At 51.3% G+C, this 26,325-nt stretch overlaps 1 protein-coding gene across 1 annotated transcript; it reads left to right on the top strand.

The window, feature by feature from the left end:
• Positions 1-54: 54 nt before the first annotated feature.
• On the top strand, positions 55-25,842 carry eipr1 (EARP complex and GARP complex interacting protein 1). Its single transcript, XM_036543108.1, has 9 exons — positions 55-219; positions 787-870; positions 5,856-5,988; positions 9,393-9,549; positions 13,089-13,188; positions 17,066-17,202; positions 23,209-23,376; positions 24,677-24,844; positions 25,518-25,842. Exons 1-9 carry the CDS (start codon positions 178-180, stop codon positions 25,690-25,692), a joined length of 1,164 nt encoding a protein of 387 aa, XP_036399001.1. The 5' UTR covers positions 55-177; the 3' UTR covers positions 25,693-25,842.
• Positions 25,843-26,325: the final 483 nt, after the last annotated feature.

Here is a 26,325-nt window from a genome sequence, read left to right as displayed (position 1 = left end):
ATTTACGGACATATTCCTACACAATGTAGTAAATCCTTTCTATGTTTGCGGAAGTGTGGAGTTGGCTAATCAGTCGGTTTACAAGCGAATATTAGGACAAATCAGCACCAGATCGATGACACTGCAAAGCAAACGTTAAGTCCACCTAGCCATAACTACGTACGTTTTGAGCTAAACATGGAAGACGATGCACCTGTCATATATGGTCTTGAGTTTCAGGTACAGTAACGTTATAAACATTTGCAAGTACCTTTGTAGCTAGATGAGCTAGTCAGCTGGCTAAACATGGCTAGTCAATTAGACACACACACAGTGGTAGTTCATTCAAATAAACGTGTAGAGATAATAGATATCTCCAGACATTGTTATGCTTTAAAATTGAGGCTGATTTTATCCTCCTAAAACGATTATCCAGCCAGCGAGGTAGCTGGCAAGATTGCGTTTGCCCCTAAACTGCACCGGCCACATTGAATCAGACCTTAAATACTGCAATTAGACACAGTGTCGAGTATTTGTATTCTTAAAATGTAATCCTAGCTGGAGGCTTTTAATTGGTTAGAAGTAGTTTCGGCCGGTTCTCGGTTTTGCTATTTCTTAAGTTTAATATTCGTTGCCTTTATGCTTTGCATTAGGCAGGTGGTTTTCGTGCATCATTGCACAGCTGTTACCGGAATGGGAGCGGTATAAAAGTACTTCATTTTGAAGTGCACACGAACAGGTGAAAAAGGCATAACGAAAGTAAAAAGTTGTGGAAAAGTTTGAGCATGTTGCCTTATCTTTTCCCAGGCCCGCGCACTAACAGCCCAGACAGCCGAAACGGATGCTATCCGCTTCCTCGTGGGAACGCAGTCTCTGAAATTTGACAACCAGGTAAACCGAAAAAGTGACACCTCTGTGTTGGACGACTCCTGCTTGTAATAAAACCCTGGCTTTGCCTCGTCTTTTGCTTTAAATCCTTCGGTGTTGGTGACTGATCAAGATTAAGTGTAAAATCTATACTGCCATGGTGGATACTTCTGATCCTTGGAGAAACTTGAGCATTTTTATAGTTACAGTTGCACCTGTTCATCTTTTCCAGAAGATTTAGCATTACCTTTCTGTCAATTACCTTAAACACAACAGGTCTGTATTTCATAAGATGATGTCCAGGGTCTGGTGCAGATCACTTTAAAAATAATTTAGTATCACATCATACAAATGTCTTCATGTTTCTGAATGTATTGCAGGTTTTAGTCATCCATTTGTCAACCTTGTTAATGCAATTATTCACATTATTCCTCATTTTACACTAGGAGCTGTCAGGCACTTTAATGCCCTGAATTAGTTACAGCATTGTTCTCTCAACTGTCATTGATAGGAATGTAGTGAGATAGTGTAGTACTGAATTTACTGAACTGATGTTCTGTCACTGAGATTTCAGTCCTTCAGTAGACTGTCATTGTCTCCATGGAAGGTCCTGTTGCGCCTCTGGGTCTTGATTTACTCACCTGTTCTTTCTGTGTGCGAGGCTGAACGTGTAACTGCGATTAGATGAACTGGTTTTCCATAGTGCCTGGTTCACTCTGCTCAAACCATCATGAGTCTTATGCATCAGACTCAAGCTGATGCTGTGGGGTGTGTGTGTGTGTGTGTGTGTGTGTGTGTGTGTGTGTGTGTGTGTGTGTGTGTAAGCGGGGCAGGCCACCCCAGGGCCGAGATGTCTCGGCTGAATTGGGCTGAACCTGAAAGGTGGGTGGGGGCGGGGATCCTATCAGGAAAACCTGCTTGTTCAAATCAGCAAATCAGTGATATTGCATGACAACACCACTCTCCCATCAAAGGTCTTGCAGACTGAGCTTTTCGTTGGCATGGTGATCAGTTTGGCTGGTTCTGCTACAGAGAGCCAGGGATGTGTCTCTGCCAGGGGCTCTGTGGGACAGAATGAATAACCGTTGACCATAATCTGAAGAGGAACATGATTAGCATTTAGGGCAGGAACCGGGTGTGTGTTTGTGTAAAAATGTGGTAGACCTTTGGGGATTAAAGCAATCCAGCACTGTGACCTCCTCCAGAAACATCACGGTCACATATCAAACCTTCAAAAGAGGAGAGACACAAAGCTGGCACGGAATACTCTGTCAGAAATATATATTAAAAAAAAACATTTTGCATGATGGAATTATGTATCATGTGACCGTTAGCATCAGCTCTTCAGAATCTTTGATTGAACCTGAATTCCTGTAACGTGTCCCATTTTCTGCAATAATTGCATCTCTTGGCGACAGATAGAGCATTGCAGAACATTAGGAAACAAATCGCCTGTTTGACTTACACTGCAAGCTCTGTATATCTCTGTGTTGCTGTGACTTGGGAGCTGGTTGCTTTACACCGCTTTAGAGAGGATTGTCGTGTCTCTGTGATGTTTCTGCCTGGGAAAACAACACAAGGCTTACAATGCAGTGGGAAAGGTATGAGATCTTACTGGACTTGTTAGGAGATTCTGAATGCAACTGTCTGCAACACAACCTGGAACGATATGGTTTAACCGATTATTGTTATATATTGTCAAGATACATATTTGACATGAGGTTTTTTGATATACAGTATTCAGTAAAAGCTTCCCATTAATTGTGTAAGGAAACACAGTCTTGTGTGTTGGAGTGTTGTGCCAATGGCTTGTCCATGTTTAGGTCAGCTCTCTGTTGGTCAGTGTGCTGGAATTTGCTGTGGAAGTTGTCCCTGTTCTCATGTATAATTAAACCATCATCTCTAACCAAAGTGATGGTGTAGCACTGCATTATGGGAGACATACTGACTTGCAACATGAATATGAATAAGTCCCCCAACCCCTCAGGTTCAATGCAATTTCACCCTGACATCTCAGCCGTGGGGTAGAGGGCTGCCAAAATTAGTAGATTTTTGCACATCAGCTCAAGCACATGATGTAGCACTTCCTGCGGATGCTTCAGAATCTGGCAACCCTTCACTCACAAGCACTCATTCCTCAGGTCCCCCCCCCCCCCCCCCCCCAGGGCCACGTGTCAGACAGGTGTGACCCAGACCACTTTGTCACATCCTCACCAGACCCGTTCTGTGCCTGTCCATGGCCGAGCAATAGCCTCTCCATCCATAAGAGCCCCGGAATACTGATGAGGCTTCTCCACAAGAGGGTCTGCCATAGCCCGGCACCGCTGATATGATGAAACACTTTTTGTGCACACCGCTGCCAATTTCCTACTCCCCGGACCCGCTTAGTGTCATCGGCAGGACTAAAGAGCTTTAACGAAGGGGTCTGAAAGCAGAGGCCAGCGTCCGGACTGGCTTTACGCTCCCCACTCCCCCCCCCCCGAGATAATTAAAATGGCCGGGAAGGAGGCCGAAGTGTCGGAGCCGGATGAGTCATTCCACATCTCCGATATAAAGCCACATAAATCACACACGGGGCTTCTCCTGTGCACCAGTTCACTCAGGGTCCTATCACAGGGCCTTTTTTTTTTCCCGCTCCAATTATCCTGTCCAGCCATCGGAATTTATTTGTATTGCTCTCCACCATAAAATTATAACTTTGCGTAATAATTTTTGCTCGATGTGGTCCAACCCAAGGTTAATGGTTTCCTCTGACTTTCAACTGTCTAAAGAGATGTCGGCGGCCCGCTCTCGGGCACAGACCCCCTCGTAAAAGGCGTCCACAGGAGACGAGTGCCCAGAGTTATGGCCAGGTGCAACCAATTAATATTCGAGGTGTCATCCCGAAACAACAGCTCATTAAAGCGGCTTGTTTTTTTGTTGGTTTTTTCTCCCCCCCCCCCCCACCCCCCCCCCTCTTTGCTGTCCGGTGCTGTGTGAGGAGACCTGCCCCCGGCACAGCCAGAGACGCCTCGCTTCAGGTTACAGTCGCCCACCTGCATCGTTAAAGGAGAGTTCTGGGCGAAACCCATAACAATAACAAAAAAAAAATGTTAACAAGCCTCCACAGAGTTTTTTCTTTTCTTTTGTCCAGGAGGAAAAGTATTCCTGTGAAGAAAAGGTACGTTTTGTATACTTGAGAGAGGTGTATCGACAGTCTCTTGCCTTGAAGTAATCCGAGTCACTTCCTAAGGGGAAATATATATATATATATATATATATATATATCTACGCTGTGAAACTCAAAGTTTTTTCACCACTGCGTTACTGCGGGCTCTGTGTGGCACAGATAGGTCTGTGTCATCGGCAGGGGGAACAGACTGCTCTGCCACTTAAGCCAGTCTGTCTGCATGCAGTTATTTGATAAATGTCACGGATGTTAACTCATGTATTCTGAGTGGACCTCTACTTTAAGACTACCTGTAGGCAGTACTTTAGGGGTACACAACAAAGGATCAAAGACCACAGATGGCCTGGGGGCAAAGCAAGTGTTGCATCTTTTTTTGTTGTTGTTTTTTTTAGCTGTGAGACTGGAACTACCGCTTCACTAGACTCTGAAAGGTTGCCGGTTATGTGTGGTTTCCTCAGCTCAACTTCGATTTTCTCCTATCCTTATTGTGTCGCTTGGCCACATTAAAGCCGATTTGACTGCAGCTGTAATTTTCATTTAATTTTGTTTTTCACAAACCATTAAATGCATGTAGAAGCTTTGTCAACCCACTGAAGAGTGACCATCTCAAATAATAAAAAGCTGTTTTTTTAATGAGCAGGGATGGGAGAGTGAGGCCTCACAAACCCAGTAATGGGTGGAGCTGCCATGTGCTGTCAATCATTGACTTACTGTGGCTGAACAAATCAGAGATCACCCTTAGCAAAATGCAGTGGTTGGTTCAAATCTGTGAGACACTGATAACATGTGCTAGGGCCCCCTCTCTTTGGGGGCTGATGAGTGCTCCGCCCTTCATTGATGTCAGAGGTATCGTGTGCCACGGTGAGAGAACATGTCACCGCGTTTCTGTTAAGCTCTGGCAAGCCGTACCTGCACCACACCTTGCTGGATAGGCATGGGCATAAAGAGATACAGCATTCTGTGTTTCATATGTCTACCGCCAAAACTCTAGTGCTGCCAGCCATATCCCGGGAGTGTAGGCCGTGCCACCTGAATCCCTGTGGCAGGATAAAGGAGGCTTTGCAGCAGGGGAGAGGGATGGAGCGGAGAGGGGCGTATTTTCTGAGGGTACTCTGTCGCTCCGCTTGCTGATTGAGCCACACGTTCTGTGCCAGCCTTCCTTTCAGCGCGCTGCCAGGGGTGCTTTCTCTCTGCAGTCCTTGGCTGGACTCAGTCTTATTGAGCCAGCGTTATTTTGGCTGGGCGTGCATTCAGCCGTGCTTAGGTACTCGCAGAATCGGGAATCACCTGAGCTCGGAGCGCGCCATCTCCGATAGGCGGCGAGGCCAGGCATGGAAACGAGCTATCAAAAAAGCATCGCTGTCTTCACAGAAGTAGCGTTCCTGGGATCGGTGCAGGGAGGGAGGGGGGAGAGAGGCACGCTTTTTGCAGAGACAGGAATAAACTGCATTTTTAGAGCCGAGGCGAGGAGCTGCCTTTAATCTATTTTTCTTTTTTTGTCGGACTCTCCGCTGCCTCTTTAGGCATGAGCGATCTGTGTAACCCCCGCGAATCTATCGCCGAGTTTAAAAAGGGCTGTTTAATCACAGCTTTAAAAAAAAAAAAAAAGAAAGAAAAAAAAAAGGGGGAGACGAAACAGCAGAGCCTATGAAGTGAAATCCGAAGTGATGCCTGCATTTAAAACTGTTTTTACTGTCGCCTTTTCTGTGAGCCGAGTGAGGCTGCTTTGAACTGCTTTGGTGTGTGTGAGATAAGGCTAGGCACTTCCAAGCCCCCCTCTCCCCAGCCACGTCCTCACCACCCCCCCTCCCCCCCCACCCTCTCTCTCTCTCCCCCGCAGATACACATCATTGACTTTGATGATGAAAATAACATCATTAATAAGAACGTCCTCCTGCACCAGGCCGGGGAGATATGGCACATCAGCGGCAGTCCCGTCGATAAAAGCGTGTTGACAACGTGCTACAACAAAAGTAAGTGCGGCTTCCTGGCTCATTCTCTCCTTTACAGCGGCCTTTTATGGCGGGTTTATGTTCTCTTTATGTCCTCGCCGGGCGGCGTTGGCCGACTCTTGACCCCCGACGGCCCTCGTTTGCGCTCTGAGAGGGCCCGGAACGTCTCCCCTGGTCTCACCCCCCCGCCCCCCCCACGCTCGCGATCATGGCGGAGAAACATGTCACATTCCGCAGCTCGTTTGCCCGCAGATGCCAGGAGGCAATTAGGAAAAAAAAAAAAAAAAAAAATCAAATGAACACGAAGAAATGATTTGAGAGGAAATGTAATTAAATGGCACTTTATTAGACTGATGTTTGTGGCGTTGCCCGGCTGCCTTAATGACAGCCGGAGCTTTTTTCTCGCACGGGGTTTCTTTCGGGGGAAAAAGCGGAGCACGAGAGAAGGGGAACGAGACACATTCTCCTCGTGGCTCTCTCCGTGCGGAGGCTGATGAATGATATGTCATAGCGGAGTTCAAAAGAGGAATGTAATTACCGTGACATTCAATCTAATGAAGCGGCTAAAGCCGGAGACGTAGAGGGGCAGCGGACGTGCCCCCCAAATTACCCAGAATGCTCCCCGCTGCAGAGGGCCACCGGTTACGTCCTCTGTTCATGCACTTGTGCAATTGAATGAGTTTGGTGGCGGGGGGTTACTAAGTACTTTGGCTCCAACGCTGGGAGCGTTCTGGCTGATCTCGGAACAGATTACCGCGAATTCCGGAATGTCCCGGCACACACCGCAGTCAGGGCGGCACTGTCTTGGTGGTGCCGGTCGCGGGGGCTTCCGTGGGAGCTGTCAGCCGTTGACACTGCCGCGCCGTGGACCGTGAATCAGTAACCCCGCCCTCACGTCCCCGAAGATAGGATCACCTCAAGCTGCTGTCTGGCTGCGGCTGACAGCTCTCAAACGCCTACTCTGTCCGCTATGTAATTGCACTGGGGTGTGAGTTTTCATTGTTCTATATTCATGACTTAGCCGTGTTCTTCCTGCGGCAAACCGTACCTCATCACTGAATTTGTTGCGGAAGTCATTTACTCCATCCACCACTCGTAATGTGTGTTTTTCATGGTAATGCTGCGCTGAATTTGTGAATGGCAAATCCACATAAGGCTGAAATTAAAATGTGTGAAGGCACTATGAGAAAGGAAATCCTTGCAAATGTGTCTGGTTGGATGCGTTAAACATTTCTACATCAGTCCAGCATTGCCAAGTACCACGCGGCATGTGTGCGATACAGCCAACAAACTCTTTCCCTGAGTTTCATTTCCAAATACCGTTTATTGTTTCCCTAAAAACAAATCAGGCTCTTGTTATATAAACATGTTGAATGTTTGTTTTAAGATACTACCCAAGGTGCCACAAAGACACAAAAGAGCTCCAACCAGGACTGTTTTCTGGTATAGCTGTGTGTGCGTGTGTGTGTGTGTACGTATGTGTGTGTGTGTGTGTGTGTGTGTGTGTGCGTGTGTGTGTGTGTGCGCGTATGTGTGTGTGTGTGTGTACGTGTGTGTGCGTGCGTGTGTGCGTGTGCGTATGTGTGTGTGCGTGTTCGCATGCGCGTGTGTGTGTGTGTGTGTTGACAGGCGAGTCTCTGTCTGACACCTGCCTGCGTGTCGGCTGGCTCTTCCGCCCCGCTGCCAGTGACAGGAGCCAAACCCGGCTGAGACGCTCTCCCCCGCGGGCGGGGCACTTCTCCCTTACAGATCCGCCCAAATCCCCCCCCCCCCCCACCCCCACCCCCACCCCAGCCTCAGCACACCACTGCAGTCCCACAGCCACCCCCAGAAAATCACCCCCATTTGCTTCATTAAGAAAAACTGCATTCTCTTTATTCAAAAGATATTTAGCATGCGCCGAGTGGTAAAATGTAATCCCCTATGACCGTCTCTCCCCGTCATCATTCCTGTTCCCTGGCTGTGTCGTTGTTGTTGTTTCTCAGTCGGGGCGTGTGTCAGAGGGAGCGCATCGCTGCTGGGGGGAGCCCCGGCAGCAGACGGGACGAGCCAGCGTCTGGGGGCAGTGTGTGCCCGTGTCCGGGGGTATGAGGGACTCTCGCGCATGTCAGCCGCGGATTGCATACCTGAGCTGACAGGGAGACAGCTGGAACCGGCTCAAACTGGGGGGGGGTGGGGGATGCGGGGGGACCAAAACACCTCCCCTCCCCCCTCCCGTTCTCAGCATCCACTTAAATTCCCTCGGAGCCCTCCTCACACCCCGTCCATAGAGACATGCAGACGCAAACGCTTGCTCACACACACACACACACACACACGCGCGCGCGCGCACAAACACACACACGCACACGCACCGAATGCGATGCTCTGCCGCCCTGACGTACGAAAGCAATTCAATTACCGCTGCGAGTGGAGCGTTTACCCCGTGCAGGTGCTGAAAGGAGCGGGCTGTCCGCTGCAACTGCAGCGCTGGAGTGCTCTCGCTCTCCCAGCGCCCCCCGCCCCTTCCCCTCGCCCCCCGCCCCTTCCCCTCGCCCCGCGCCACGCCGCTTTCAGCTCCGCCGGCGGGCAGAGCGTAAGAAACACGCCCGTGGCACCGGAACGCGGCGGCTCCTCACCTTAACCACACGGTCGGGTTTCTGCTGTAACTGCATCGCGGTTCACCTGCACGGTCACGTCACCTGATGCCTCTGGTTTTCCTCCTGCCACTTTAACATGTGGTGACCCAGGCTGCATTTTCAACCTTCTTAGCAATCGGCTATAGAAGAATAAAGCGTTGTGTCATGGTAAAAAATGCATTTTTGATATATATTATTCTAATTTATGATTGTAAGAATTTGATATCAGAATGCGCAGCTGAAAAGCAGTACTGTGGCAGCTCTGGATCATAGCAGAGTTTAACCTTGTGATGGGGTGCTACAGATGCCAGGCAGTCTTTGTTTTGGCCCCGACTGTTAAAGCAGCCTGAGGAGGATGCAATTATCCAATCACAATTTGAGCAAACTCTGACCATTTCGGGTGTTTTATTTTTTTTTTTTGTATATTCTATTTTATTTTTTGATGTTTGTTATTAACTATTGACCATTTTGGGTGTTTTTGTTGAAATCATTTGATTATTATTATTGTGTTCTTGTCAGTTACTGACTGTGGTTATTCTGTGTGTTTATTCATTTATTATTATTATTATTATTATTATTATTACTTTATTTTGTTGTTGTTGGCTATTGACCGTGACCATTCCAAGTGTTGTTTAGTTTATTATTATTATTATTATTATTACGATTGTTGTGCTGTTGTTGGTTATTGACTGTGACCCTCGCAGGCGTTTCCTGTGCGCTGTGCGGGTGTTTTCGGTCTGCGGTGTGCTGTGCTGCTGCTGTTTGAACCGATGCGCTAACCCTGCTGTTCCCTCCTGTGCCGCCCAGCCTCCGACTCTAAGGTGGTAGCGTGTGCGGCTGTGTGGAGGATGCCTGCGGAATGGGAATCAGGCGCTCATGAATCCCCAGACGATTCATCAAACAACCCACAGACCCTGGAGCTCCTCTGTCACCTTGACAACACAGCCCACGGCAACATGGCCTGGTACGATCCTCTGTATTGATTTAAACCACCCCGCCCCCCCACACACGCACATTCACACTCACACGCACTCACGCACACACACACACACTCACACGCATCCGCGTCCACACACACACCCCCACCCCCATCAGCCCTTCTGTCTCCTTCCCTCTCTCCTTTTCTTTCACCTGCTGTGGGGTTTACCAGAAGAGGCTGCCTGTGTTTGTTTTCCATAGGAAGACTCTATCGACTGACCTACATACGACGGAGCTTAGCTGCTGCGCTAGCCTCGCCGTGGTTGCATGGATAACACTCCACTGTCGTTTTGGTTTGGGGGGGGGTGGACTGAACAATATTTAATCGGTTTTGCAGCCATTGTGCAGAGGCTGCTTTATGTTGAGGGTGTCCGCAGAGACAGTGGCGCTCGCGTGTGGAGAAGTCGCCATCCACCACTTTGCCGGGAAATAATAAATGCGCCACAAATGCACCACAAATCCTGCTGTTTGCAGGGAGTTTGCAGGGAATTTGGTTCAGGGCCAGCGCTGGGCGGCGGATTGGCAAAGGGTGACAGGGCTATAATCGCAAAGCCGTCGCAGGCTGTGATGTTTGTGTGTAGCTTCCGGGGGGTGAAAGGTTCGGGAGCGCGATGCCTCCCCCCCAGTCCCTCGGCTGCTGCCGCGGTGAAAGCCCCGCCCCCTGAGGCTGCAGCAGGTGTCGGCGCCAGCCGCTGTGTTCCCAACACCTGCATGTCCACACCTGCGGGGGCTGGCGGTACCCTGTCACTTCTGTGGGGGGGGGGGTGTACCTGCGCCCTGTCAGTTTGGGCAGGGTTAGTTTCAGACACTGTCGGTGGACATTCGTCCACAGGCAGGCGGTCTGGCGATCTGACGGGCGATTCCAGGCGTCAGCCGGAACGGGCGCCCGGCACGTCATCTCACGTCATCTCACGTCACCCCCCCCCCCCCCCGCACGGGCGAGGTGAAATGGGGTACGATGAATCAACAGCAGCGTCACCGGTGCAGAGACCTGCACCTTCCTTTCCTCGGGACGAGAGCTGCCCCTTCACCCCCCGGCACGCACCGGAAAGCCCCCCCCCCCCTCTTTTGCGCCGCGCAGAAAGGAACGCTATTTCCGTCGAGGGCCACACGCACCGATCGCCGCGCTCAGGCTCCTGAAGAGCACATCTGGCATCTTGGAGAGACGGAGCTCTTTAAAGCTCTTGAAAGCCCATACGCAGAGAGAGAAGGAGGGATAAAAGCAAAGAGAGAGCGAGAGAGGGAGAAAGAGACGGAGAGGGAGCGGGAGAGGGCCCTCCTCCTGAGCTCTCTGCTCGTTCACCCGCCAGCGGTCGAGGACCTGGGGAGAGAAAGGGAAGAGGACGTGGGCTTCCTTCCCTGCAGAACGCCGCGGTTTGCGAGGAGGCGAGACGCACAGCGAGCGGAAGTCAGCATGAAAAGGCACTCGGAGCTCTGAGGTGCTCTTCAGCGCACAGAGCTGCAGGAAGGATCCGGTCCTTCCCTCGCCCGTTCGCGGCGGTGACGGCGTTTTCGGTTTCTTATGTATTTTTTAAAAATGACACTTTGCTTTTAATGACGAAGCACAAAGATGGCCTAGCTGCTCAGCACTGTCCCAGGGGTGGTATTTAGGGGGGATTGATGAGGCCAGAGTCCATACCCCTGTCCCCTCTAGAGCTACTCCACTCTCAAGGGCAGGGGTTCGTGTTTGGGGGGGTGGGGTGTTGGTCATGATGAGGGCACCACAGCACCTCCGCCCTTCTCGCAGGGACTCTGGAGATAGATCACCTTGGTTTTCTGCCCAGCTTTTTCAGAATCTCCGAGGGCAGCCACAGCTCTGAGGACAGCAGTGTGACACAGTGGCCACGTTCAGCTGTTTGTATGAGTCAGCCCTCCCGACTCCCGGGGTTTCACCCGCTCGGGACAGAAAACACGCAGGACCCCGCAGTTTTCCCCAGCGGGTGGCACGCTTCAGCACCTAGCAGAGAGCAGCCTCTGCCCTGCCGTGCAATCGGGGTGTTTGCAGCCGAGCGGGCGGGTGGGTAATGCTGGGAGAATTTAAAAAGCCACACGGGGGGCTGGCAGGGGGAGTGGGGGTGGGAGTGTGGGGGGGGGGGGGGTCGGCGGGGAGCCCGCGTAATCGCACTGCGATTTACGCTCGGAGTGGATGTGGTGACGAATCAATGGGAACCCAAGATGGAGTGGAGGCAAACTGCGATATATAGGTCAGTCAATACTCTCGGTAATGATGGAATAATCTCTGCGGGGAGCTGTTGGCAGTCAATCTTCAGACGTGTCTTAAATTCTACACATCTACCTCAGAGGGGTGACTTAAGTCACAATACAAATACCCCCTCCCTCTGTCCCCTCCTCTTCAATTGGCTCCATTTTTAGAGTGTTTTGCTTAATCAGAACCCATAACTACTTACAAATCCAATAAAACAGACCCCTTCCCTTTCTCTGAGTGTTTGTTTCTACAAACTCCCTTTGCGAGGAGCGCGGCTCTCATGTTGATACGCTGTTACTCGCCCCTGAATGCGAATCGCCCGACGAAGCCGGGCCGACTAAGGCTGAGTGATGTCGGACTTTAAGAGTCCTGCTGGCCCGAGTCGTATTTACATATTCGCCTATATCGGGGGGGGGGGGTGTCCTCCTGAATAGTTCCTCAAGGTCAAATGCGCATAACTTCACGGGAACAAGTGGACCCCAGGAAGGAAGAGGCCTTTTAAGAATTAATTGATACTTTTGGGAGGGCTGCTCTTATAAATCTCAGAGCGGGTGAATAAATTGGGTTTGGACCAGAGGCTGATCGTGTGGTCCAGATGGATGGTGTGCAGCGGTGAACACACACGCACACACACACACACACACACACACACACACACACACACACCTCGGCTCCTGGGAAACCTTTCAGCTGCGTGGGGGGGGGGCAATGACTCCCAGCACCTTGGGAGGGCAGTAAAACCTGTCTCGCCCTCGGCCTGGCGATTTATACCCCCCATAAATGTTTTTCTCTTCCTCTGATGGAACGGATGCAAATTACAGTCTTGGATGAATTCCTAAAGAGGGATTTTTCCCCCCCCCCACCCCCCCCACCCCCCCCCACTGTCTGTCTTGTGCTGGCACATTCCCACCATGCTTTATGCTGTGTGTCGTCCCAGCGGCCGTTTGAGCAGATGAGCAAGGAACCTGCTGTACTTACAGCTCTGCAGAAAACGAGGCCACCGCACCTTAAATGGCACCGTGATTGTCTGGGGGTGTGCGTGCGTGTGTGTGTGTGTGTGTGTGTGGGAGCGTGTGGTTGTCTGTGCGTGTGTATGCCTGCGTGTGTGCTTGTGTGTGTGTGTGTGCGTGTGCATGCCTGCGTGTGTGTGTGTGTGTGTGTGCGTGTGTGTATGCGAACATGTGCGTGTGTGTGTGTATGTGTGTGCGCACGCATGTGAGTGCACCGTGGTGCTTGCTCGCTTATCAGAGGCCGCAGTCTGACCCGGTCCACCCGGGTCGCGGGCTCCGCTAACTCTCCGCTAACTCTCTGTGTTGCAGCGTTCTGTGGGAGCCCATGGGCGACGGGAAGAGGCTGATCTCGCTGGCCGATAACCACGTGCTGCTGTGGGACCTTCAGCAGAGCTCCAGCACGGCCGCGGTGAGATAGAGACGCCTCATTATTTGATAACGGAGATATGGAGCGCGCACTGCGCCTCTGAGCTTTATCACCATCCCTCCTCCCTAAGTGAAACCGCGCTGGCTGTCCTGACCAGGCTGCATTCAGGGCCTGCAGCTCCGCAGGGATAGCTTTGCTCTTTGTGCCACAGCCTCGGTTTAAAGGCACGCGTTAGCGGTCTTCTCATAGTCTGCCGGTAGTAGCAGGAAGGGCAGAGTCATGGCCAGAGTCAGGCGAAAGGACTCGGTCATGGTGCTGTTTTGCTCTGCCTACCTCCCTCGGAGGTGAATCGGTGTGTAGGTGGAGAGAAACCGAATCCAACTGTTTAAGTCGATTACTGAACATTCCATTAGCTGGCAGCCCCGGCATGAAGCGTGAAGTCATCCGTGATTCAGCATAATTGTTAATCATTTGTCCAGCTCTGATATGAGTTAACCCTGCATTTGAGAATTTACACTGTGATTAGGGCCTTTCCTGGCCTTGGTCTGTGGAAATGTGGTATCTCTATTGTTTTTTCCCCTTTCCAGTCTCAGTAGAAACCACACAATGACACGGTTCATGACCTTGAGGTTCTGTAGTCGATGCCACACCTCTATTACCCCCCCCCCCCCCCAAGTGAGCACTGAAGACTAATCCTCACATGCAAAGACCCCCCCCTCCCTCCACTTCACACCTGTGTTGCCCCCCCCCCCCCCCCCAGTGAGGTGCAATCAGGGGCCTACTTACGGTTACATGGTCCTTAGATACGGGATTGGGACATGACAGGACCCACCCCCTCCAAAAATGCAGTAATGTGGACACTACTCTTCACATGAGAACCCCCCCCCCCCCCCGTGTTGCATTGCCAGTCTATTGCAGCACAGCCCACTCTGTGGAGATCTGTTGTGTTTTTGCTCTCTCTCGCGCCCGAGCCCGGAGTAATAAGACTGCCCGTCGTGTGCAATAAAGGGCTGATCGATGCGACTCAGCCGTGCTTTGTGTGCTGGCCTTTCTCCGACGTGCTCCGAGGAAAAGCGGAGCGTAACGGGGGCCGATCAGGGCGCACAATGGCTTTCCGCACGCCGCCGCGCGCGCCACAAAGGGGAAAGCCAAACACCTTCTCACTCCCCGCGAAAAATATTCCCCCCGCTCTGCAGAGAAATGCCACAGCTGAAAAGCGTCTTAATATTCATCGGGGAAACAAACGGAAGCTTCTGGAAAAGGGGTTTTGAAGTTGGAGTGTCCCATTTACAGGTGGTTTTTACAGCAAGCCGCTGCTGTACTGTGACGTTGGGTAATGTTCCTGTAAACTGCCCTGCCAGTAATTTTATTAATCAACCCAGGGAGCACAGAGCGTACCCACACCTCGTAACTGGTGCACAGAAGCCAGACAGAGACCATGGGCTCCTCTGTAAAGGCAATGGAAGAGTTTGCTTTTTGCTTTTCACAGATAATTTTGCACCAGGAGGGGGGCACCGATCCCCTATCGACCTTCCTTGCTTTGCAGAGAGATCGATGATCTATTGACAGTTTGTCTATTACTCCGCCGGGCCACTCAATAAAGAAACGCACAACGTTTCACGGTGAAAATGTGCACAATTTTACCAAACATCGCAGGACGAAGGCACATTGTTCTCGGGGGGGGGGCAAGACCCTTGCACAGACGGCTCGGTGAATGCCATGCGGATCCAGCCTGTCTTTGTTGTGTAAACAATGCACGTTTTGTCCGTGAAATCCTTTTACTGGGTTGATTTGTAAAATATTAAACAGCCTATCGTAGACAGACACCTGCAGAATCAACTGCTCCACAGAGCCACGACCAGAGGACATTTTGGGATCAGGGCCTCCGTCTGGCGTTTAATAGCCTGTAAAAAGCAGGAATGAAACTTCTGGGTTTTACTGAGTCAATGATGCAGCTACGCGCGGTTGATCAGTTCGCAGCATTAGAGAAAGGACACCTATCGTTTTAAACACTCTGTCAGTGTGAAAGATAAGCATACACTCAGTGATGGCTCAAACGCTAATTTATTTACTCGTTAACATGTTTTTGACATCAGGTCATCATCGGAATGCATGCAAACAGCTTGCCTCTTAGTACTATAACTAAGGATAAAAAAAACACCTGTGAATTATTCAAAGTACTCATATCATTGGATTGTTAACATTTCAGCCTCCAGTCAATCAGTAAGGAGTACTGTGAATAACACTGTTTGGAATAAAATAGCCATATCTGACCGACTAGTTTACATACATAATGGTTGTTTGACATACCATAATTCTGTAGATTTTTTAGTTTGTCAGTTTAAGTGTACTTCTAATTAGTTCTTTGTGTTAGTTCATTGATTGTTGACTATTATATCAGGGTTTAGAGGTCAAAGGTTCAAGGCACTTAACCAGCTTCAGTAAAAAAAAATAAAAAAAAAAAGATACATACCCTGCATTACGTTGGAGAAGGGGTTCCACTAATCAGTCGGTCTAACTTATTACTTATTACAGAATTACTTTTGACATAGTGGATTATTGTCAGAGGTTACACATATAAACAAGTAATAAAGCAACATTGCTTACTGTCACAGGGCTGGATGCTAATCATCAGTTTTTGGTTGCCCAAATGGACAATATGGTCTCCATGTTTTAACAACATATATTTTGACCCCCCAATACCCTGCAACAACGAACTTCAGACTAGAAAACATTTGTTTGAATTTGTTTCGGCTGTAAGTTCAGCTTTTTTGTTGCGATATAAATGCATCCAAATGGTGGGTTATTCTCTGTGGGCTAGTAACACTTTAGAAGCTATAAAATGATAATATCCAATAATCTCCAGACTGTTTAGGGGTAGAAAAAATATTCTTTTTCTCACCAGTTCAAATGTCTTCTTTACAATACAAATCAAGGTTACAAGGGAATGCTGTAGGGTTTGCAGAAGGCATAATCAGTTACAACGAGAATTTGGCACATGTGTTCCAGAAGGTCTTATGCATGCCACAGCTTTTTTTTTTTTATATATATAAACATACATATTGTCAGATTTTAAAGGGCACAGGAGGAGGTAACGGTTTTACGTAAAGAGCTTTTTTTCTTCTTCTTCTTTTCAATTTTTTTGGTTGCTAAGACGGGCAACCAAGCAACACAAAATGGTTGCCAAAACCACTTGATCGGTGAAATTTGGTTGCCGTGGGCAACTGAGGAACATTGAGGAACGTCAAACCTTGAGTTAACCTAGTAAGCTCCTCTGTAAAGATTCATTCCTGAGGAAATGTGCAGTGTTGCTCTCCTGCTTACATTCCCTCCGCCCTGCATCCTGCCTTACCTGCCCCTCGTAGCCATGGGCCCCCTGCCCGAGCACAGTTCCCTTATTTCTGTGCTAGAGAGCGTTGCGTTGCCATATGCAGTAATGTGTAGCACGTCAGCCTGCACTGAAGCATGTATGCATTAGTTATCAGAACATTCTGAGGTTCTGACCCATGTTCAGGTGTGGTCAGCTGAGTCCTGTCAGTTCAGCCTCAATACAACTTCATTGGGTGCACTTCATGCTTGTTCATTGACAGGTAAATGGCTAATATAGTATGTAAATAATACTAAAGTACGAATAATGTATTGACAGTGATGCGTAGGTTAAGGGCTCTTAAAGGCTTGACTGAAACATTTCCACATACGGAAAATGAATTAGCTATCTGGGAGAGCAGTGGCGGCTGAAGTTGTGTTGGAAAGCTGTGGCTGTTTGCTTGATATTGTCATCATGATATTTTAGCTAAAGATGCCATCTTGGTTTTGACACGTGGAACTAGTAACCTTGGATACCTGAGGATTGTCGCACTGAATGCTGGGAACATGGCGGACCCCTGTACCGGAGTGTGATATGTTGATCGCCGTGCAGATCTCCAGCTCGGCGACGCTGGAGGGGAAGGGTCAGCTGAAGTTCACCTCTGGGAAGTGGAGCCCCCACCACAACTGCACCCAGCTGGCCACCGCCAACGACACCGCCATCCGGGGCTGGGACATCCGGAGCATGAGGTACATAACCCGCCCACATAACCTTCCCACAATGCCGTTCTGCTCCCTGCCTTTACTCGCTGCACTTCCCTATGACTACTCCCAGCGAGGGCTTTGAAAGCTGTAATTTCATTTCCAGTCGACCTGGAGAGCCCCCACTACATTCACAGACACACACACACACACACACACACACACACTCCCCCTCTTTACACTTCAAGACCATAATCTGGTCTGAGTGCAGTCTCTGTCAGATCTGCACTGACCTGATGAAAACTCCTTGCTAGCTGTTTGTGCACATTGATGGATCTGTGCTATGGAGAAATGACAAAAAAGGGAAGGGGTGGCTAGACTGAATAAGGAATATCTTAGGGAATAACCTTTCCCTCGAGCATGCCAGTCACAGGCACTGCACAGTCTTGCGGTCACAGGCACTGCACAGTCTTGCGGTCACAGGTACTGCACGGACCTGTGGGTTCACTCAGGAGCGGCTCTCAGCATGGTGAGCGGCAGCGTGTCGGCAGTTTCGCAGGGCGCTGGAGTGAGTGTTGCAGTGTTGTAGAATACCCTGAGAAAAGCACGCGGGGCCTGATGGAAAAGGTCAGTCTGTATGTGGGCCGCGCCTGAGGAATGCTAATCGCTCCGCTATCGATCGCTCTGATAGAGGAGTGAGGGGGGGGGGGGGAGTGAGTGAGAGAGAGGGAGGGAGGTAGGGAGAGAGAGAGAGAGAGAAAGGAGGGAGAGGGAGAGAGAGAGAGAGAGAGAGAGGGAGGATGGGAGAGAAAAAAGGAGAAAGAGAGGGAGGGAGGGAGAGAGAGGGAAAGAGAGAGAAGGAGGTCGAAGCATGGTTTGGACATGCATTTCACAGGAATGCCAAGTTGGCCCAGTGGCAGAGCCCCTGAATGGGAGAACTTGTGGTACCTCTGGACCCAAACTGACAGTGCTTCGCCGGAGAAAGCCGCCCTGCGGCAGGTGTTGACTGTGATTGTGAGGGGCTGGGCTGAGTGTGTGTCCCAGGGGAGGGGCGGGGCGAAGGGTGACCTCACAACCCATCGCACCCCTGGCATTTTCGAACGGGGTCCGTCCCAACGGGCCTATCCCAGACGCAGATCACAGCCCTACAGCTGCAGCACGGTGAATTAAACAGGGACGTGGGGCAGGGGTGGGGAGTTGGAGCAGGTGGCTGCAAGGTCGACCGGCACGAGAACATTCACATGCAGGCATGAGACAGTTTGCAGTATTTCCCCTTTTCTTTCGTTTGAGTGTGATACATATCTGTCTGTAAAAGGGTGGATTTTGTATTAAAATTCTAAGACAGCCTTTGCAGGTGGGACACCTTGCTCCACCAGTGCCAGTGTTGAACCCTCCCCACCTCCCAGCTAATCAATTTCCTTGCACCACATTAAGATTTAATTTTTGTTCTAACCTGTTTATTGAGCAGAAACAATCAGTCCAGAGCAAGGGGGGGAAATATCAATAGGGAGGCACAAAGAGAATTGGGCCACGGTCGCCCTTGTGCTACATTTTTCCGCTCTGCCACTGTCGTTAGCATTCAGGGTTGCCTCCTGGATTTGCCTGCAGCAGCAGTCTGATCCTCAGAAAGCACCCCCTTATCCCTCCCCCCAAGCCCCCCCCCACCCCCGTGTGACCGCCTGCGGTGGCGCAGAGCTGACAGTTGGTGAGGAGGGAGCAGGTCGTTATAGTTTCTGTTCTTTTATCAGTCCATGTTTGAACGACAGTTAGACCCTGACGCCCTGAGCCCCACCTCCAGTATCCAGAGCCACGTCCAGTCGGGCGCCAGTCTGCCTCCCGACCCCAGCGGTCTCCCCCGCCCACACACAGTCCGAGCCGGCGCTGGAGGCAGCTCTCCTGCAAGGGTTAACGCCTCCCAGCCGGCCACCTGGCTCGTTAAGGGGTTTCCATGGCAACCCATCGTTAGGCGTTGGGGGCGGAACTCCCGCGGCGTTCCACTTTTACCTCCGTGTGGCGCGGATCTGAGCGCGACTCCGAGGGCAAACCGTCCGTCTGCGGGAAACGAGCCGACGCGTTGTCTCTGAGGAAGGCCCGAGCGGAGCTTCGGCCTCCGCATCACGGCGCGCTGCCTTTTCCGCTTTAACCTTCCGTCACCTGCAGCCATGCAGCTGGCTCTGCGACGTTATTAACTTTTATGAGCGGGATGAAGGCTGTACATATTCAGCTCGCGTGATTATCGATTCTTTGACCCCTCCTGCTTGACGACAGACCTGGCGCTGTTCGCGCGTCGAAACTGTTTTGTATGCTTTGGCACGGCCGAGCTGTGGAGCTCTGTGTCAGTTCTGCCTGCTTAGCCGTGACAGTGCGGGTGTCCTTAACGGCGCCGGGGTCGCCGGTGCGGTCCGGCGGGGGTCGCCCGCAGCACCCCCGCAGCCGGCCCAGCTGTCCGTCACATCTCACCGATAGCATCCCAAATGCACCTTGTTAACCTCTCACACCTTCCCGCATCAAAGGAGCCCAGACAGGCCATTCAGAACGCCCGTGGCCGAAAGGACACATTAGCATTTATGATATGAACTTTAAAGGAGAGAGGAGCCGTGTGTTCACTCGTCCGGCGTTGCGATTCTGTCTGTCTTTTCTGTTTTTTCTTGGTTGGCTGTTTTCCTTAAAGCCTTTTTTTCTGAGAGGAACACCGGGCGGAGTTTTAGCCTTCTTGTGTTCCCTGCCGCAGGAACGGAGCTGTGTGATCGGGAGGCTCTGTCGGGTTCCGCGGGGTTTGGAGAACACACAGAACCGTGGAACAGCTGGTGCGGGGAGAGGGAGGGGCGCGGCGTCTCTCGTTTGATCGTCTGGCCCTATTCTCTGAAACACGCCTCTGTGTGTGTGTGTGTGTGTGTGTGTGTGAGTGAGTGAGTGCACGTGTGTGAGCCGTGTTTCAGAGAATAGGGCCAGAATAGGGCCAGACGATCAGACGCGAGATGTGTGTGTGTGTGTGCGCAGGGCTGATAGTTGTTTATGGGTAGGGCTAACAGCGGGGGAGTTTCTCTGAAGCACTCACAGTTCACACTACGGTTCCACCAGCCAAGCATGACCATCCTGTAAAAATGCTGACCAAAATCCAGCATGGCTCCCTGAACCGCACCAGGCCTTGGGGCCAAACCCTCAGTGGCTTGGACATCCCTTCTGATGCAAAGACAGCTCCTCGTTCCCTGGCTCTCTCCTCTTCAATGCTTCACCGGCATCGTGGCCACAGCGTGCTGCCTTTGGTGTGAGATATTAGCGCCGTTCGCCAGGACAGGCGTGTCTCCCCCCACACCGCACACGCTCAGCTCCCCAGGCTGCCTGGAACCGTGACAGGGCCGCAGCCCGGAGGTCGTGTGTCTGTGAGGGGGACGGCGCGGGCGTGGACGTCTCCGGATTAGAGCCACGTCTTGCCGTGCGACCCCAGGGTGTGATTGATGGCGCTTATAGTTAATACAGAGTGTTTTCCGTCAGCAGCCAAACGGCTGCGGGTTTCCACTCCGGCTCAGAGCTCTGGGTTTGGATGTGAGGGCACAGAAATCCTGCTCACAGTCGTACCCGTCTCCCAAAGCGAGGCTCATTTGCACGCGCTCCTTTCTGTCAGAATAAGAATGAAGCTGTAATGGTGGGTTGCCTTTCTGCGGCATATTTCAAGAATCCCTCCGGCCAAACGGTGTCACAGCAGGAGTGGAGTCTGACCTCAAACACTGTCAACGTGTGGCAGCCATCTTGTTGATACCTGGCAACTATTTTGGGCCACAGTGCTAATCACTGATTGGTCGAGGTGGAAAAGGAGTGGCTTGTTTTGGCCAATTAAACAGAGTGGTGCATAAACCAATGGTTTGCAGCAGTGGAGCGAAGTGAGTGTACCGCCTGCTTGTATTCTTAGTCGTAGGCAGTTTGGTAAAGAGGCTGCAAGCGATATTTGTCTGTAGACCTTTACATTGACCTTTGAACTCTGTGGCTGTCACAGGAATCTCCTGTGACCTTTTTAAAGAATCCCTTCAGAGAAAGTTAAGGTGTCCTTACTTGAATGCAACCTACAGCACAGTCTTGAATTATATTTAAAGCCACAAAACTTTCTGACTTTCTGGACAGCTCACTGGTCTAATTGGCTAATAATCCGACCCTAATAATAACTTGCCTGGATGCCTATGGGTCACTCCAGTGGCGGTCACCTTCTGGTGCACTGTGGGTAGACGTGTGTGCATGAGCCTCACTCCAGGCACCTGACCAGGTCCAATGGTCGTCGTTGCGATGGCAACGTGCTTTAATGTATGATTGCCGACTACTAAGAGTTGGGTGAAAAAGGGGGCAAAAATGTAAAAAGAAAATATCAGTAACACCAAAAAAAAATCTGTCTTTGTAGACACGCAGACACACACACACACACACACACACGCATTCCACCCCCTTCATTCAGTTCTGGTCTAATTTTGATAAGTAACGAAATGATTTTGTGCACAGCAGTTGTCATAGAAACAGAGGCTTGTGCCAGCATTTAAAAAAGAACCCAGTCCGCCCCCTCAGCTCTCAGTGGTTTATCACTAAAGCGGGGAGACGGATGTCTTGTAATAACTTCTGTTGCTTTTAAGGGGGGGGGGGATGACTCCAGATTTGGTTTGACTGTGTCCAGAGGCTCAGGGCTGTGGGGCCTAATCCGCACAGCTCTGTCGAGGGTGTTATAGGCGGCTTTGCCGGATCCTGATCTCATATTTAGGGTGGAGGCCACGGAGCTAACACAATTTCCTGCTCCATTTCCTCTCCTCCCTCCTCCTCCTCTTTCTGCGAAGGGATGGAGTTCATGGACACCTCCCCCCCCTGAAGGCACCCCCCCACCTCCCCCCTTCTCTGGTCGCCAGGGGTCGCCGTGGTTACCCGTGAGCCAATGTAGGCTGGCACTGTGCGCAGAAGCGAGCCAATTAGGGCGTGGACGCACCGCGGACGTTCAACAGGTCAGAAACAGGCCTCCTCCAGCATGCACAGGGTCCCCAATTCTGACTGTTGCAAAGGCTTAGGAATGGACTGCAATGAGAAAAGAATGCTTTCAAAACCAAACCATCTCAGAAGTGCTCTATTTAGAGCCTATGAGTTGTATCTGGGAAAATAACATTTTTGTCTCCTTTTGCTATTTACCTGTTGTTGAGCAGCATAAGTGCCAGTGTTAGCCTGTGGCCCTGGTACTACACTTTCATTGGCAGGTGCCCATGTGACAGAATTAGAATAAGAATATAGAGTTTAATCCTGACCTGATTGAAGCCATACACCCTCCCCCTCCCTCCCCAGGTCAGTTTTCCTTCTTTTAACCTCCGATTTTAATGAGATTTTTAATTAGCATGTTAATTGCACAAAGCGATCAGCAGGCACGAGTTCGCTGGCAAAGGAATCGCGCTTGGTTGCACAGTCTCGAGGAGCCCTGGGATCTCATCTCCGAGCTCCACATCCCTCAGAGTGCAGGCCGAGTCTCGATACCGCACGTTCAGAAAGGGCTGTTTCAGTACCGCACCTTCAGAAAGTGCTGCTTCAACACCACACCCTCAAAACAAGCCATTTCAGTACCGCACCTTCAGAAAGGACTGTTTCAGTACTGCACCTTCAGAAAAGGCTGCTTCAACACCACACCCTCAAAACAAGCCATTTCAATACCGCACATTCAGAAAGGGCTGTTTCAGTACCGCACCTTCAGAGTGGCTCATTTGATACCCCACCTTTGTGCCTCACACCTTCAGCGATGGCATTTTTGATGCTATACCTTCAAAATCGCCATTTTTATGCCACGCCTTCAAAAAGCATCATTTTGCGCCCTCCTCTTTTGCTCTTTAATTTTATCCCGACTCTGACACGTCCATCATCATCTTCTCACATGCTCAGTCTTGGCCTCCGTTGCAGAACACCTCGAGGACGTGTGTGAGGACTGGTGAGGACTCTCTGTGGGTGTGTTTTCGAGGCGAGGCTTGCGTGTTTGAGGTTGTCCGTGGGAATATTGTGGCAGTGATGTGTCGTCCCCCTTCTCTCTCCCCTCTCGTGCTGCAGTCAGATATACTGCATCGAGAACGCCCACGGTCAGCTGGTGCGAGACCTGGACTTCAATCCCAACAAGCAGTACTACCTGGCCAGCTGCGGCGACGACTGCAAGGTCAAGTTCTGGGACGTGAGGAACATCGGGGAGCCGGTGAAGACCCTGGAGGAGCACTCCCATTGGTGAGCGCGGCTCCGCCTACCCGGTCCCACCTGTCCGTCTCTCACGTGCATGCACACGCACATACACACACACTTACATACACACACATACGCTCTCACACCCATACACATGCACACACACACGCACATGCACACACACACACACACACACGCACACACACACTCACACATGCTCTCACACCCACACACACACTCTCACACCCACACACACACACACACACACTCACACACGCTCTCACTCCCACACACATGCACACACACACGCATGCACACGCACATGCACACACACACTCACACACACGCTCTTACACCCACACACATGCACACGCACCCTCACGTACAACCACATGCACACACACACTCACCCACGCTCTCACACATGCACACACACACTCTCACACCCACACACACACAGTGGGGGGTTCTGGCCTGTCAGGTGAGCAGCTGCAGGTTTAAAGCCTGCTGTTTTTCCCCAAGGCGTCCACGTGTGTGTAGGTATGTGTGCCTGCATGTTTGTGCATTCTGTGTGTGTGATCTTTGCCCCCCCATGCGTCCCCCCCAGCAGCCCCATGGCGATGCATGCCGCTGTGTTCCGGGCCTCATTAGAAGGCTGTCCCGGCGTCGGCATGGACCCGCCCGCCCCGCACGCGTATGCGTGAGCATAAGCGTGGAATTGATAATGGCGTTCGGTGAAAGGCGAGCGGCGTCCCGGCGGCGTGGAGCCGGAGCGCCAGCCAGCGCATCTTAATGCCTTTGCCTGCAGATCTTATCTGAGGGGGTGGGGAAGCGGCCACAGACGGGCCAAACGCATCAGTAATGCCGGAGATCCGATCCGATTTAGATATGATATTATGATATTCCTGTGATGAAACGGCAGCAGATTTTTTTTTTTTTTTTGCGGCTGGGGAAGTGGCGTGCCCCACGCGGGGGCCGGAGGTATTAGGGAATCATTTTGGGAAGCGGATTAAGGCCGAGCAGGCAGAACGCAGCACTGAGCCGGGCTTTCTGTCTGCAGTGTTATCCTCCAAGCCGCCGCGCCGCGCGGATTCTGTCCCAGACAGTGTCCAGGGTGTCAGAACACCGGCTCCACCGAGGGCGGGGGTGCGGGGTGTGGGGAGCGGGGGGGGTTTCGTCCCCCCCTCAAAAAACACCGGGAGCCATCATGTGTTCTCTGTGACTCAGTGGTGTAAATGAGCCGCAGTGTTCCGCAGTGTGGGAGCCCTCTGATTGGCTCCTGGGAGCGGGCGGTTTGCGTGCGAGGGCGATGGCGTCTGACGGTCCCTGTCTCCGCTGTCCGCAGGGTCTGGAGCGTCCGCTACAACCACTCCCATGACCAGCTGGTCCTGACGGGCAGCAGCGACAGCCGGGTCATCCTGTCCAACATGGTGTCCATCTCGTCCGAGCCCTTCGGCCACCTGGTGGATGAGGACGAACTGAGTGACACCGAGGAGAACAACCAAGAGGAGAAGTACAGACTTTCACCCTTTTTCCTGTACCCGCTGTGCTTAGTGCACTGGAATTCACGTTCACTTACTTTTTACCACATTAAACTGCAGCTGTATATGTAGATATACGTTACGGCTATATAACATATATTACACAGTGAATGTGTATATATTTACTGCTTATATAAATACAATAAGTAAATACTGTATATATTTATTTACAGTAGACCAATATCTTCCAGTATGTCTATAATATGTACATAGAATATATATCATATTTGGTGCTGTTTTTATGTTCGGCTGTGTGTTTATATTATATCTCATATTTGTGATATATATATACGTATATACATATTGGAAGATATTTGAAAGATTGGAATAAGTTTTTGTTACATTTTAGAGGATTAAGAGGTTTTTAAAAATGAACCCAGGGAAAGGCTTTTAGTTGGACGAACTGAGTCTGTGGTCATAATACTGCACATTGATAAATGCAGAATACTTCTAACCCACCCCGGGGTTTTTAAATCACAGAACTGCTGCAGTTCTCTTTTTTCATGTTCTGTTGTGGCGTCTCTGGCTGTGATGCGCTGTAATTGATGAATAGAGGGTTAGGTGCTGCACATCGGCAGACACGTCGTGTTGGGGAACGCCCCCTGGGTGAGTGCAGGTGACGCTGAATGCTCCGACTCCACGCAGGTGCAAGGAGCCGCTCCAGGACAGCATCATCGCCACCTACGAGGAGCACGAGGACAGCGTGTACGCCGTTGAGTGGTCCTCGGCCGACCCCTGGCTCTTCGCCTCGCTCAGCTACGACGGGAGGCTCGTCATCAACAGGGTGCCGCGGGCCCTCAAGTACCGCATCCTGTTATAGGCCCCCGAAACTGCAACACACCAAGCCCCGCACCCCTCCCCCCTGTCCCCTCGCCCCTCACCACACTGGCCTTTCTGAGTGAACAGTGACCTGAAGAAGGGAGGGAGGGAGGGAGGGAGGGAGAGAGAAGGAGGAGAGAGGAGCAGGAAAAACAGCGCCAGCCTTTGCTCTTCTTGGTCTTTATGATCTTCAGCAGTCTGAGGGAGGGGAGGGAGGGGTGGGGGGGGGGGGGGGGTAGAGGGGAGGCTGCAGAATTTTCTCTGTCAGTGCTGCCCGATTAGCTGTGTTGGGCTTCTTACGGCCGGTCGTATTTCTCACAACGATGAGCGACAACGAGGGAGGTTAACGAGGATGGCCGTGGGGTGTGTAAATACCCCCTGCCCCTCGCTTCTCGCCCCTGTCCCCAAACCCCACACCCCGTCCCCCATACTCTCCCCATCCTCGTGAGCCCAGAGCACATCTTCCTCTTACTCCTAGGGTCACCTGCTTATGCATCCAGCCCCACCACCGACAACAGCAGTTCAGCTGCAAAGACAGCCGTCTCGAGTGCGCTGTCCGGGCCTGCAGTCCCTAAGCCCCCTGTCCCCGAGCCCCCTGTCCCCAAGCCCCCTGTCTCCGAGCCCCCTGTCTGTG

The sequence above is a fragment of the Megalops cyprinoides genome, chromosome 12 (genome assembly GCF_013368585.1).
Source record: "Megalops cyprinoides isolate fMegCyp1 chromosome 12, fMegCyp1.pri, whole genome shotgun sequence".
Taxonomy (NCBI): domain Eukaryota; kingdom Metazoa; phylum Chordata; class Actinopteri; order Elopiformes; family Megalopidae; genus Megalops; species Megalops cyprinoides.
Note: the sequence above shows the minus strand (reverse complement) of the source record. Positions and strands in the feature narration are given on the sequence as shown.

What these genes read in the sequence shown, in the direction of transcription:
- eipr1 (XM_036543108.1), top strand. Translation starts at nt 178, where the DNA reads ATGGAAGACGATGCACCTGTCATATATGGTCTTGAGTTTCAG. An exon ending in CTCTGAAATTTGACAACCAG is followed by an intron (nt 871 to 5,855) that starts GTAAACCGAAAA and finishes TCTCCCCCGCAG; the next exon opens with ATACACATCATTGACTTTGA. An exon ending in AGAGCTCCAGCACGGCCGCG is followed by an intron (nt 13,189 to 17,065) that starts GTGAGATAGAGA and finishes ATCGCCGTGCAG; the next exon opens with ATCTCCAGCTCGGCGACGCT.